This window comes from Fringilla coelebs (genome assembly GCF_963513975.1).
Source record: "Fringilla coelebs genome assembly, chromosome: 7".
Classification (NCBI taxonomy): Eukaryota; Metazoa; Chordata; class Aves; order Passeriformes; family Fringillidae; genus Fringilla; species Fringilla coelebs.
The window spans coordinates 24,445,688-24,458,955 of record NC_140035.1 but is presented as its reverse complement, the minus strand read 5'-3'; the positions used below and the strand labels follow the sequence as shown (position 1 = coordinate 24,458,955).

The following is a 13,268-nucleotide window of genomic DNA, read 5'->3' as shown; positions in this document are numbered from 1 at the left end:
GGTGACTTCTTGCTTTTTGTCAACTCTAGATGATGGCAGGCTTTCATCCCCAGCAGAGAGAGCAGAGGCAGGACAGAGTGATCCACAAGCATTGGGTGGTGGCTGGTCCAGTCCTCAGCATCATCCCACAAGGGCTCAGTCTCTGAGATCACCAATCCCATACAAAAAACAACTGAGTGGTGAGCTGCAAAGAAGATCTTCTGCAACTCTGGGTAATTTCAGCTCTTTGTTCTATAAGGCAATGTTGCACTAGCCAGGATGCTTCAGGGTGAGGGGGATAGGATGTGAACAAAGGCTCACTGAGTCTCTAGATTCATAGCAGAATTTAGCATCAGGCTACACTGCTTCTGTTAGTGAGGTTGCACTTTAACCTCATAACTCTTCACCCTTCTTGGTGTTCCAGCAAGACACCTTGTTGGGGCTCTGCTCTTTTAATTGGAAAACAGTCTGGAACAGAAGAGGCTGCCAAAACACATCTAATGTTTTAAAGTCACATGAACTTTGATCCTGAACATTTCTGCTTTGTCTTGAGAGACTACAGTTTTTTAACATCTATATGCTAGCTCTAACTTTAGTGCTTAGTCTGCGTGGATTTGGTGTTTGGGTCTTCAAGGGAGTTGTAAATAAAGGTTTTTGCTTGTAGTTGTTTCAAGGATAATTGAATAGGAAGTTGTGCTTAAGATTTTTTTTTTCAATCCTGCCTAAACTATTGACAGATTCTGTACTGAATCTTTTAGCTGGTATGTGAATTGATTGCAACTGTGTAATGGCTTTATGAAGATGTGAAAGAGCTACTAAGTAGATTACAGGGGTTCCTCTTGAGATCTGACTGGTTACTGTTGGCTGTTGATGATACCCTTGAGGAAACTGCTGAACTGGGTAACAATCTTGTGCAAGGCAGTATTTCCAAGAGTGTGGTACCTAGTGCAAACAAATGAGATCCTAAATGTTGTTAATGTGTATGGGATTTTCAGAAAGATGTGTAGTTTTGGTAGCCTGGCAAAAGTCTGCTGCAGAGAACTAGCATTTTTACCTAAGTCATTTGCATGCTTAGTTAAACATATTCTTCATCTTCCTCCTTGCCCTCTAGTACTGTTTGGTTTTTTTAGTTGTACTTCCAATGAACCAATTAAGGGGATTAATTAATTTAGGGGTTTTGTTTTGTTTGCTTGGGCTCTTTCTTAAAGAATTTTCTCAAATGTCTCAAGAACAGCCATATGCTCTTGGATGATAAGCCAATTTACTTTTACTTGGTACCTCTTGTAAATCACTTGGAAATTGCCTGAGGATTAGATGTTAGAAACCTTCTGGCAAAGTATATTGTTTGATACTCAGAAGGCAGAAGTAATCTTGCTGTTTGACTTCCTCTGGGATTAGGTAGCCAGGGAATAAGATTTAGGTTAAGGTGTGTGGGAGGAGCCGTTTCTGTATTATTCCATCTCTTTTTTTAGGACCTCCATTCATATCTCTGGGTTTGGATGCAAATATGCTTAGAAAAATGTGATAATGAATTAGCCTGTAAAGTTAGGACAAGCAGGAATTGCTGCTTGCTTTTTGAAGAGATTTCTGTGGTACCATGTGCTGAGCAGCCTGACTTGCTGTTGAGTATTTTCTCCCAAACAGCCTTGATGCTGTAACAAACATGAGCTCTGTGTAACACATGTAAAAGTGTACTGGATTAGTGAGAAGGTTTGGGGGAGTGTTTTAGGCCGTCTCACTTTATTTGAAGAGGGGGAAAAATACTTGCATTTTCATTCTCTACAAGTCAAGCATTTTTGAAGCAAACTTTAGAAATTTATTTTTCTTTCCTTTTTTTACCTTAAATGGAGATGATGAATTAGGTCTTTGAGGATTTTCTTTGAGTAGCAGAGAATTTTATTTCTGCTATTGCAGCTGATGCTGGCCTGCACAAATAATCTTAGAAATTACTGCCATATCTAAATGGTGAAAAGCAAGAAAGTAAGTGATGGAATTTACTTAAACGTCCACATTAGTAAATTGGGTCACCCACTGACTTCAGTGACAGAGAGGTGTCAGTTAATTGAGTTAAGTTTTCTTGTAGCCCTGTGTCCACAGGCCTGTAAATGTTTCTAGGCTTTACCACTACTTAGATAGTTAATAACATGGGCAAGTGTAGGCAGGAAAATATATAAGCACTTCACAAAGGTCTCTCTAGCCTACTTGATCTTAAATAATGTATCAAGTTAAGCAAACTGAAAGGAATAAATAAATTAAAGGTTGCTTCTGGTGCCTCTAAATAGTGATGAAATGAAATTCCTCCTGAAGATGCTGACCCTCGCCTCTCATCTGTCCATTAGCTTGTAGTGACTGTGCAGCGCATCTCATTGCTTGGGGACCGTGCTGTCTGACAGCTGCTAGTGCAGAACAGCATGGAGGGATGCTGGCTTTTGGAGGACACTGTCTGGCAGCAGTTGTGTAGGGTTTCAGTTCTGTGCTTCCCTTCAGGACTGCTTACACAAAAATGTTATAATAGCTCCTTACTGGCTTTTGTGAAAAAAGGAGGAACTATTGGATGCCTGGCTTATGTCGCAGATGCTCTGAGGGTTGTGTGGCTGAAGAACCAGTGCTGAGATTCTGCAATGGCTTCTGTGGCCTCTCTCTTGGGTAGTCTGTTGCATCATCATGTGCTAGCTGTGTTGGACTGCGTGTGCTGTGCTGTCAGATGAGGGCTTTCAAGGTGCTGGATTGAACTAAAATAGTCCAACAATGAGACGATTGTCACTGAGATAGTGTCACAGCTTGCAAATCCTGTTTAAGGAGAACTGGAAATGCTGACTACTGCAGAGGGAGCATGGGTAGTAAAAGCACTTCTAGCTTGTTACCCTGTCATGCAGGATAATGCCGTTAATGCTAGACAATTGTAGCAGACTGGCAGTAATAGGGAGTGGCAAAGGAGCTTAGCAAAAGCAAAGGAATGGCCAGTGATCATATAGGGGAAGAAGGCCTGAGGAAAGCACGTGGTACTTACTGGAAACCATTGCGGAGCGTGAGGTGCTGCCACAACATCTTTTCTAATCAAAAAGATTTTAGAACATGAAAATGCAATGCTATAAAATGAAGTTAAGGGCAGTTTTCCTACTTTTCATTGCAGTACTTTTTATGGCAGTGATTTGAGGAAGATGTGATGTTTGAGCTGTAGTAGTGAAATTGAATATGCAATTTTATGCTGTGGCAGCAAGTAATTAGAAAGCATTTTGTGTTTTTTCATATTAGCAAAAACAGTATCTCTGGCAGGGGTATTTTTTTATTGTTGAAACTGTGTGAATCTCTACCTTTTGTGTAGTTCAGTATGGTCAGTTCTCCTCTAAACTGAAATTATAGGTGGCAACAAAGTGGTCCTTGTGGTGTTTTTGCCTTGTCATTCACTGTAAAATGAATACTAAAATACTGTAGAGTCATGAAACTCTGTGAAAACATATTTCTATACTTCAGAGTTTTTTTCTTAGGTTTTACCAAGGATCAGCAATCATAAAGACATATAGGAAGGATGATGTTTACTGTTGAAATAAGTTAACTGTTTTTTTGTTAGCTGTGGAAGTTAATTTTTAACTTATAATAAGGCAGTTTGGATCAGGGGTAAGAGTTAACCTAAGATTGATACCTGGGAATTCTTTTTGAAGGATGGCGTTTTAGACAGTGTTTCCTTTACTGCAGGAATCACTTCTTACTTTCTTGGTATACAATGTTTTTCCTCAGAAAGGGAGAAATCTCATTATTGAGAAGGAAAAGAACCAGCTGAATTTTAATCTGTGTATCATTCAGCTTCTCTAATATTAACAGGTTGGCCATGTGCTGCTACTGCAGCACAGTATGCTGATGACATACTTTTTCTTATGTGAGTGACATCATTCTGACATTGTTTTATGGAACAGAGAAAAGGACATTTAACTAACAACAACCAGTGTGGAGTTATCTGTGGCATTTCCTCAGTGCTGTGTATGTTTGTTTTTGGAAGTCACTTGCCTGACAAGATTTATTGGTAGTTAGGCAGTAGATCTGATAATTCTTTGAATTGGAAGCAACATTCCTGGAAAGGAGATACTCTTGAATTGGGAGGAAGTACCAGGAAGTAAACGCAGCACAGATCTTGTGATAGAAGTAAGGAGGAGCCAGAGGTTTCTCTGGTATTATCAATGTCTTCCTGAAATATGAAGGTCCCCTTAATCACCCTAAAATACTGAACTTTGTGCTGCCCAAAAGTCTGTTTGATTTTTATAAAGAAATCAATTCGAAGTGGCGAGTTACAGAAATGGGTTTCTTTTCTTAAAAAGGAAGATGTTGTGCATTTTTTTTTTTTTGTACACAGCAGCAAAGTGTGGGCTGATTGACTAAAAATACCCCCTAAGAAGCTGAAGAGGGGGCATGCAATCCAACAGTTTTAGTCCCATTAAGGGAGGGCTTTGGTCTGCCGCACATGAAGCAGTAGCGTAGCTGTTACTGCACAGCAACAGTTAACGGGCTTCAGGCAGAGCTGTCAGCGTTCCTGCTGACATCAGGGAGAGCTCAGGCAGTAAACAGAGAGCAGCCATGTCTGCTCTTCCTGTACTAGGGGCAAGCTGAATAAAACACTAGTCAGATGGAGAGCAACGAAGCTGGTAAGAAACTTTAAACTATTCAGAAAGTTATTGATCTAGGAAAGAGACTCTGAAAATGTTGAAGTGTTTAGGTAAATAGAGAGCTGTGATTTCAAATCTTCCTGGAGAAAAGGAGCCTATTTGTAATTTATTCAGCAATGCTTCAAAGTAAAAGAAATTAGCTGCATTGCATTTTTATTCAGGAAGTCTCTTTGCTATAGTTAAAGAATGACTGTACAAATTCTCAACAACCTGTTGTTTTTGTTAGAAAAAAAACAAACAAAAAAAATCCCAAACCCCTCAAAAATATGAACTTCTGAATTACTGTTTTTAATAGGAACTGAGCAATGGAATCCTGATTTTTTGCTGTAGTAATTTATAAATAAGTTCAGGTCAAAGCATTGACTTATAGTACTTCTAGAATGAATGTGTATATTGTAGCAATTATTTTGCAAGTATTAGTATCCTAGAGGGCATTTTAAAAATGAGACCTCAGTGTTTTGTAACAGACTACTACAAGCTTCATCTGGTAGGTTGAAAATCACTTCTTTGAAAGATGTTTTCATTCTCAGAGAACTTAAATGGCTTCTTGTAAACACAGAGGGTGGTATTTAAAATGTCAGTCACAGCAAGCTATCTGGCATCAAGGGCAAGGAGCCATACACATTGTAACTTTGTAAAATGTATATATACGTGAATGTTTTTCCCCTCTAATGGGGCTTTGTGTTGTGATGCGAGTGTTGATGTATCATGGAAGAAATGAATATTGCTCTCTCTTCCCTTCCAGACAATCGAAGGAAAGTAGAACCACCTCTTGGAGGTCATGATCCTCGAACTGCAGTTCAGTTAAGAAGCCTCAGCACTGTTTTAAAACGCCTCAAAGAAATCATGGAGGGGAAGAGCCAGGTACTTCTTTAGAAGGATTTGTAGGCCAAACCATCTAGAAAAACAACTCTACTGGGCTTTTCTGACCTTTTCTTTGGACACATTATGGGGATTTTTTTTTGGGGGGATGTTTGAAGAATGAGTGAATAAACTCAAAAAGCATTGTGTGAATGCAAGGGAAGCAATTCCATTTGATGCTGACTTTTGACTTGCCAAACATCTGTCATACTGGGGGAGTGAATCATTGTGTTTACTTGGCTTCTTGTGCTTGGACCAGATGCTCCCTTTTTAGACTCCTTCCCACTTCTGTGTTACCCAGTCTAGTGAAAAAAAACCCTAATAATTTTCTCCCTAGAAGGCAAACCATGGGCAGGTGAAACACATTGACTGTCACAAATAGTAATGAGAATTGTTGGAGTGGTTTAAATCTGCTACTTACTGTGGTACTGATTGGTCAGCAATATTTACTGGAAAGGCGTGCCCTGTTAATCAGTTTTGATTATAGACAAGAGTCTGGTGGCTGCTACTGACTTGCTGATTTCATCTCCATCTGCTGAGTTGGACCATACCTTTAAGAAGAGGCTCTAGTTGAGGAAAGAATCAACACCTATTTATAAGTGAGGGTATAAATAGCTTGTCTGTGGGCAAGACATGAACAGGCAAAAGTGCATTTAATTAAACTGGTAGAGGAAGGAAACGGCTTTTGGCTTGATAGCTTTTATAAGCAGACTTTGAGTAAATTTACTTAGCTTCCAGTGCTATTTTGCTTTGCTATAATCTTGCTTTGATAGAAAGGGCAAGATTTTTGAGAGTGAAGCAGAAGCCTTTCATTGCAGTAAGCAGCATTGAGTATGCCCCTTACTATTTGGGGCAACTTCTGAAGGCCTGAGAGATTTTCAGATGTATTTGAAGCTACTGGAGGAGTGCTGAAAGACAGTATACAGCAGTAAATTAATATGACCATGTCTTCTGGAGACAGTGTTGTAGTTGTCAGCATGCTGACTTCTGTAAAAAAGGTAATGCATCACTGTTCTTGACTGCAGCCATGTTTTGCTCGAGTCACTTCAGGCAGCACTTTGTTCCTCCTGTGGGCTTGGCTTGTCTCTACGGAAGACCTCTTTACTTTTGCAGAAAGCTTGTGTCAAACTCTGAAAGGTGCTCTTTTAATGAGCCTCTACTGCTAAGGCAGGCCAAACTTCTGTTTTGTCTCATGACACAAACAGCCTGCAAGGAGGGCAGAAAGTTGAGAGGTGTGAACAGCAGTGACTGGGTTTCTGGACACAGTCACATGCAACTGGGGCACAGCACTGGTGTTTGGAACAGCCCATCTCTATGTGGTAGATCCAGAGACCTGGCTTATTATGCAGCGTTGAAAAACAACCTGTTATATGGCATCCCCTGCAGCTTTGCAGCAGTTCTTTGGCAAAGCTCTTCACTCCAACTTTCCCTGCTTGAAGCTGAGTGTTTATCTTAAAAAGTTCTAGATTCTCTAAAACACTAGACTGTCTTGAGCAGTCTTTAACGTCTTTCTCTGTGGGTTTTCTTGGCTGAGAAAAGCATGAAAGTGTTGTGTTGTTGATCATAACTGCTTTGGTCTCAAAATTGGTCTAGCAGCTATGTCAAACTTTAGTTTGTGAATATCCAAAAATAAATCCCAATTTAAAATAAAGCCCAGTGTTTTTTTTTTTAATTATGTGAAAATGAGAGCATGGATCACTTTTCTTTTGTGTGATTACTCTCTTCTCTGATTGTTTTGAGATAATGTTTGGAGCGGTTTCTCTTCCTAAGAAAAACCTGGTGTATTCAGTCCCTCTGAAAAGGCTTTTTGCCAGAACTGAACTCTAGCAAAGAGTGCTGCACAGGCAGGGCTGTCATGTGACCATTAGCAGTTGTCTCCATCCATGCGAGTTGCAGCTGGTGTGCTCAGAATCACAATTGAGAGTTTGTCTTGCTCTGTAGCTTCTACACCAATGGAAATTTTAACTCTGTTTTTAAGATGATGTTTTTCCTGTGGCTGTAGCAATGCTGTTAATTAATATATGTTGTTATCTGCTGAATGTGAATTTAAGTTTTCTTCACATAGTAGTTAACCTGGAGTTTTGAAGCAAAATCAATCTGGGACGGGCTTTTCCAACTATCTACTGAAATGTTGAAGAATTTGATCAAATAAAACTTTTTACATGTATCAATAATCCTTACAAAACATATCCCAATATTAGCAGTTGAAATCATCTTCCTGCAGTGATAATTTCTGATAACTTGATTTACTCTTAGATAACAGGTTCAACTGATATGTAGGGGATTTTTTTTCTTCTCGTTTTAAAACTGTGCTAGTTGAGGACCTCTCATGTGCTGGGGCAGATGAGAGGCGAGAGTAATCACTACTTCATATATTTGTTTATTTTTGACTTCTCTCTATGTCCTATGATAGTTTTATTCTGCTTTGCTTCCATCTTGGATCAAGGAGGCAAAGTCCTACTGGATTTATTCTCTTAATTCAGAGCTCTCAGCCTTCTGACTCCCTGTAAAACCACATGAAAAATCCTTTGTGTGCAAGAGTGTGTGTACATGTGCAGAGATAAGTGGATATGAAATTTTCTTTTCCATAAGCATAGTCTACAAAGAGTCATGAAACTAAACATGCTTTCTTATTTACAAAAGAAACAGCTTTTGTCTGCTGTCTTCTTATAGGACAGTGACTTGAAGCAGTACTGGATGCCTGACAGCCAGTGCAAAGAATGTTATGACTGTAGCGAGAAATTCACCACTTTCCGAAGGAGGCACCACTGTCGACTTTGTGGGCAGATCTTTTGTAGTCGATGCTGCAATCAGGAAATCCCTGGAAAATTCATGGGCTACACAGGTAGGGTTTATTTACTGAGAAACTGAGCAGTCTCTGTGTGCTCAGCTCTGTTTGGTTTACTGTATCTGAAATCCTGGCATCTTCTAGAAAATGCTGTTCAGGTCTGTAGTGGGCTTAAAAACAAGAAAAAAGAATCACAGGACCTCATTCTACCAGTTTATCTATGAAAGATGGTGGATTATGCCATGCCTGCTAATTTTTACCGCACTACAAAACAAATATGGCTACTATTGAACAAGAGTGTGCAATACAATAAAGTATGCCCAAGGAAAAGGCGCTCTGAGTAACAGTAGTTTTAAAGTATGAGCCGCATGTTTTAATTGAAGGTCAGGGGAAAATCTTTCAAATACCAGTTATCAAATTCTAGACATCAGCCAGTGTGTCATATCTGACTGGCTGTTCTGCCATCATTTCAGTGGGCACGTGTGTCCTCCCTCCCTCCCTCTTCCTCTCCTTGTCTGTCTTCACTCTCCTCTTTCACTGATCTTCTGTTAGGTATCATTTGCCTTGGAAAAATTCCCTGAGTGTGTAATTATCCCGGGTTTTGCCCTTTAAGAGAGTATGAGAATTAGACTTGCAAAGAGGTTTTGAAACAGAAAATCCTTCTGTTGCGCCACTATACACCTCTGATCCTGTAGGAACAGAGTTCTGTTTGTTCCTGTTCACTTACACTCTCTGGTTCCCTTTTCCATAGGGGATCTCCGAGCCTGCACTTACTGCCGGAAAATAGCCTTAAGCTACGCACACTCCACAGACAGTAGCTCCATTGGAGAAGACTTAAATGCCCTGTCTGATTCTGCGTGTTCTGTGTCCGTGCTGGATCCTGGCGAGCCACGCACGCCCGTCGGGAGCCGCAAAGCCAGCCGCAACATCTTCCTGGAGGAGGATCTGACATGGCAAAGGTAAAGGCAATGGCTTCATGCTGAGCTCTGGAATCTCAGCTGTTCTCTGGCTGACAGCTGGCTAGACAAAAGCTGGTGGTTTCCTCCTAGTAAACTTAGATTCCAACTCCTGTAAAAAGAATCTAATTCTGTGCTTGCTTGTAATATTCTTCTCTTCAAGTTGAAATGTAGAAACATTTCTAGTGAAATTTTAATTTATTTGCAGTTCTTCCTTTAGTGTACTGAGTCAGTGATTGTGTACCAGTGACAGAGCAGGCTTTTGTATTCAGAATTTAAAAAGACACAATGTAAATCTAACCACTAATGTGGTTAGAGGCGCATTGAGAGGCAAGTCAATGTAACACTGATGCTTTACCTGTCACATTTCAGATGGGGCAAGAGAATGTAAGAAATGCTCTCTGTGTAGGTAAAAGGGAAGTGATGGAAGTAACCACCTGTTTCAGATGAAGTGGGATTGAAAGGACAATAGAGAGGACCTATAAAGATCCTCCACTCTCCTTTCAGAGTATATTTATTCCTATTGGTCTTAAATGAGAGGATCTTTATTTTTGGACCATGAGTAAAAGAACACTGTACTTCTCAAGTGCTATGCAAGTTATTTTTGGAATACCTTGATTAAATTTAGTGTTGCGGGGAAGAAGAAATAGTCAGGTATGATATTTGTGCTCATTTCCCTAAAACAGAAGAACAGGCAGATGTGAAACTACTGAGGAGGTCTTGAGTCAGAACCTTTGTTTATCTGAGTGGTAGTGCTAGTGACATATGCCCCTTAACAGCTCTTCTGATAGTATTTAAAAAGAACCTGTAAAACCATTTACTATCTTCAGAAAATGCCCCAATTCTTGCTTTGCATGTTGTTTTTCAGAATATGATGCTTCTATCTGGAAGGATTTAAATGATCAGGTTTAGGCCTGAATAAAGGAAATTACTTCTGCTTTAATGTTGTGGTCATTTAAAGTGGTAACGTAACAATGCATGGGATAAATGCTACCAAATTTTGAATTGGGCAATAAGTAGGTCTTCTCAGAGTCTTCTCTTCAAATGTAAAAAATACTGAAGGGTATTGTTAGTTTTGTCTTCAGATGTGTTGTTAGTGCCTTTATAACGACAGTTCAGCAGCCTGTAGACATGAGCATGTAAAGAAAGAATCTATTTCTTTACTTGTAGCACTCAAAATGGTTCCTATTGTTGAAAGACTCATAACTCTATAATGGAGCACAGTCTTTTTGGGAGACACTGAGTAAATGTGGACCTCTTTTATGTATGAGAGGAAGAGAGATTTGGGATTAGGTGGTTTATTGTTGCTTTAGTAGGATTAGCATTTTCGTCAGTGCTTGTTGCACTTTGCAGTGGGTTACAGTGCTTTTCTTAAATACTGTTTGGTAAGTTCCTGATTGACCTTAAGATATTTAAATGCAAGATACCGAATTTAAATGGTGCCACAATGGGAACTGATAACTCACAACTTCATAATGGAGCAGAGGTTGTGTTCTAATAGTGGCTTCTGCCTGAGAAGTAGTTTGTTTCAAAAGAAAACTTGGCAGTTGTCTCTTTCTAAAGTAATGTATCTGAGATAAGATGCTGCAAAGCAGTGAAAAAAGCATTTAGGGAGACTGATGTTGCATGTACTTGTCAGGTGTCGCTCTGCTCTTCGAACAGGTGGAACACAGAGTTCCTGCTATGATTAATTTGAAGGGCCATGTCCTTTAAAAGTGAAGGAGTGGTGTACTCTGGCTAAGTACAGCTACTCAGGCAAAGCTGCATTGCTTACAGTTTCTCATGAAGAGAATTTATCACGCTAGGAGCATTTATTGTGCTAGAGCACAGCAGGGTGGCTGTATCAGTTGGTCTGTAGTGGCTTAGCTCTGATACAGTTTTGCCAACAGTAATTTCTTTAGGTGGTGCTCCAACATCTGCTGTCCTTACTCATGGGGTGGAAACAGAAGGAGGGTTAAGGTGATTGGGATCAAGTTAAACGATTACAGAAGGTTGTCAGGCTGTCTTGGCAAAAGCTGTCTAGCTGTAGCTATGGATAACGTTGCTTGGATTGCAAAGATGGTATGCTGGAGAGATCTAGTGCTGAAGCATCTACTAGCAGCCTGTAGGAAAAGATGTGTAAGAAAGGGAAATACGGGAAGCAGGTGGGAAGGCGGGATAATGCAGGAAGTAGGAATAGTCTGTATTGTTCAAGAGTTGACTTTGGAAGAGGACAGGAGCACTGTCTTCCAGATACCTTTGGCCTACAGATGGGGAAAGCTCTCCCTGTTCCCTTGTTGATTTAACAATCGTGGGTGTGAGTGCGAGGTAACATGACAATTAACTGTACTTTAATTACAGTTTTTCTGATGTGCTGGTTGTCACAGATATCTCAAACATCTCTACCATGCTCCTTTCTCTGCAGTTTGATTCATCCAGACTCTTCAGCTTCCACGTTGTCTGCACGCCTTGGGTCTGTCCAGGAGGATGCAGGGAAGTCACCAGCTAGAAACAGGTAAACTAATAATTTCTGATTATTTTCTGTTCTGGATGCACTCCTAGCATAATCATTGCTGTAATGCTTGGGTTTCCAGGCTTGTTTTTACTGAAAGTGGTGTTTCATGTCTAAGATGGGACATCTCACTGTCTGTATGGAGTGGTGAGGAAGAACCATTTGTGTATGTATTCATGTTAACAAATGTACTACTTCTGAGGACCTGTAGTTTGCTGCTGACTTGGTCAAGCAGAAGTGGTGGTGAAGAGGACAGAAGGAGAAGGAAGTGGCTAATAAAAGTACAGTTCAGAGGAAGCTGAAGAAAAGGGAGTAACACATACTCCTTTGGTGATGGGAGACAAAAAGACTTAGGTCAAGGAGCAGCAGAGGTGTAGTTTTTGTTTGTTTGTGTGCACTCCCATCTGCTTCCTTTGCTCTTCCATGAAGGATAATCTTGTTTAAATCACCAAGCTTCCTCAGGCTAAAATCCCTTTGTAGATCTTCATGGAAGAGTGTTAGTATGAACTTGAAAGTATTCATGAGAGCTTTATTGTAATTTGTGAGTACTTGAGCTTAATCCCACTAAGTAGGCTGGTATTAGAAGTACAAGTAGCTCCCACTTCACAGTGCTTCTGCTATGGTGCTGGTTGCATGCCTCCCTTATGGTTAAATAAGGAAATGAAGGTAAGGCAGAGAGGTGAGGAGCAGAGCAAAGATAATCCAGATTTCAAAACTGGAATTGGGACATTCTGTGATTTCTTTGCATTGGTGTTAGAGGAATATAAAATATTTAGCAGTTTGGAGGGATCTGGCAGGACCAGTGAAGACAAGGCAACTCAGTTGAGAAGGGTGCTGGGTGTGCCTTTTGGAGAATGGTCTGCTTGCAGCCTTTATCCTTCTGGGTGATGGGTTAGGAGAAGATGCACACTGACTGTACATCTGAGACCCAAAGATCTCACCTGGGGGAGTAAAATACTGCTGAATAAACGAGTACCAAAAATCAATATTGGGCAAACATGGCAAGGAGTCCAGAATTAAAAGTCCAATGCTAAATAACTGCTGTGACGTCAAGAAATGTCTGAAACCTTGAGGATGGTCTCCTGCTTCCTTTTTGAATATAACTCTATTTAAAATGGCTTTTGCTGTTTGCTCGAACATGTGGTGGTAGGATGGTTCTAATCTTGATCTGGCAGGCCCAGATTGCTTATTCAAGTTAAATTTTAAGTCTGGCTGTTCATGGCGTCACCAAAAGTACTTGTTTGTTTGCACATGTGTAATATAGCTCTGTTAAAAATTCTGAACCTTGGAAAAGAAGCTGCTGGCTTTGGGTTAAGTGATGTTAGCCTTTAGATCATCTCAAAGCAGCTGTAGCCATTTCTGTGAGAGAACCTTGACTATTCCTCTTTCTAGAGGAAATGAAGCAGAAAATATGCAGGTGGAGTGCATTTAGAGGCAGGTAACAGAAGTTACATGTTGCTATTTGTTTTCCCTGTGAGTGGGAAATGTGTTATTTGTTCTCAGTCTTGGTTTTTATGAGGGGGGGAAACTCCAGC

General features: G+C 40.3%; 1 protein-coding gene across 4 annotated transcripts in view; it reads left to right on the top strand.

Moving 5' to 3' along the window:
* The window catches only part of PIKFYVE (phosphoinositide kinase, FYVE-type zinc finger containing), a 63,102-nt gene that overhangs the window by 4,355 nt on the left and 45,479 nt on the right, over nucleotides 1-13,268 (top strand). For 3 of the 4 annotated variants that reach the window (XM_084209436.1, XM_084209435.1, XM_084209434.1), the window contains exons 3-7: nucleotides 30-212; nucleotides 5,383-5,501; nucleotides 8,172-8,343; nucleotides 9,038-9,245; nucleotides 11,647-11,736. In XM_084209436.1, coding sequence (XP_084065562.1) covers nucleotides 30-212; nucleotides 5,383-5,501; nucleotides 8,172-8,343; nucleotides 9,038-9,245; nucleotides 11,647-11,736 — 772 coding nt within the window. Of the gene's footprint in view, nucleotides 1-29; nucleotides 213-4,542; nucleotides 4,617-5,382; nucleotides 5,502-8,171; nucleotides 8,344-9,037; nucleotides 9,246-11,646; nucleotides 11,737-13,268 lie in introns of those variants that run through there. The other variant, XM_084209437.1, reaches the window with a different exon arrangement.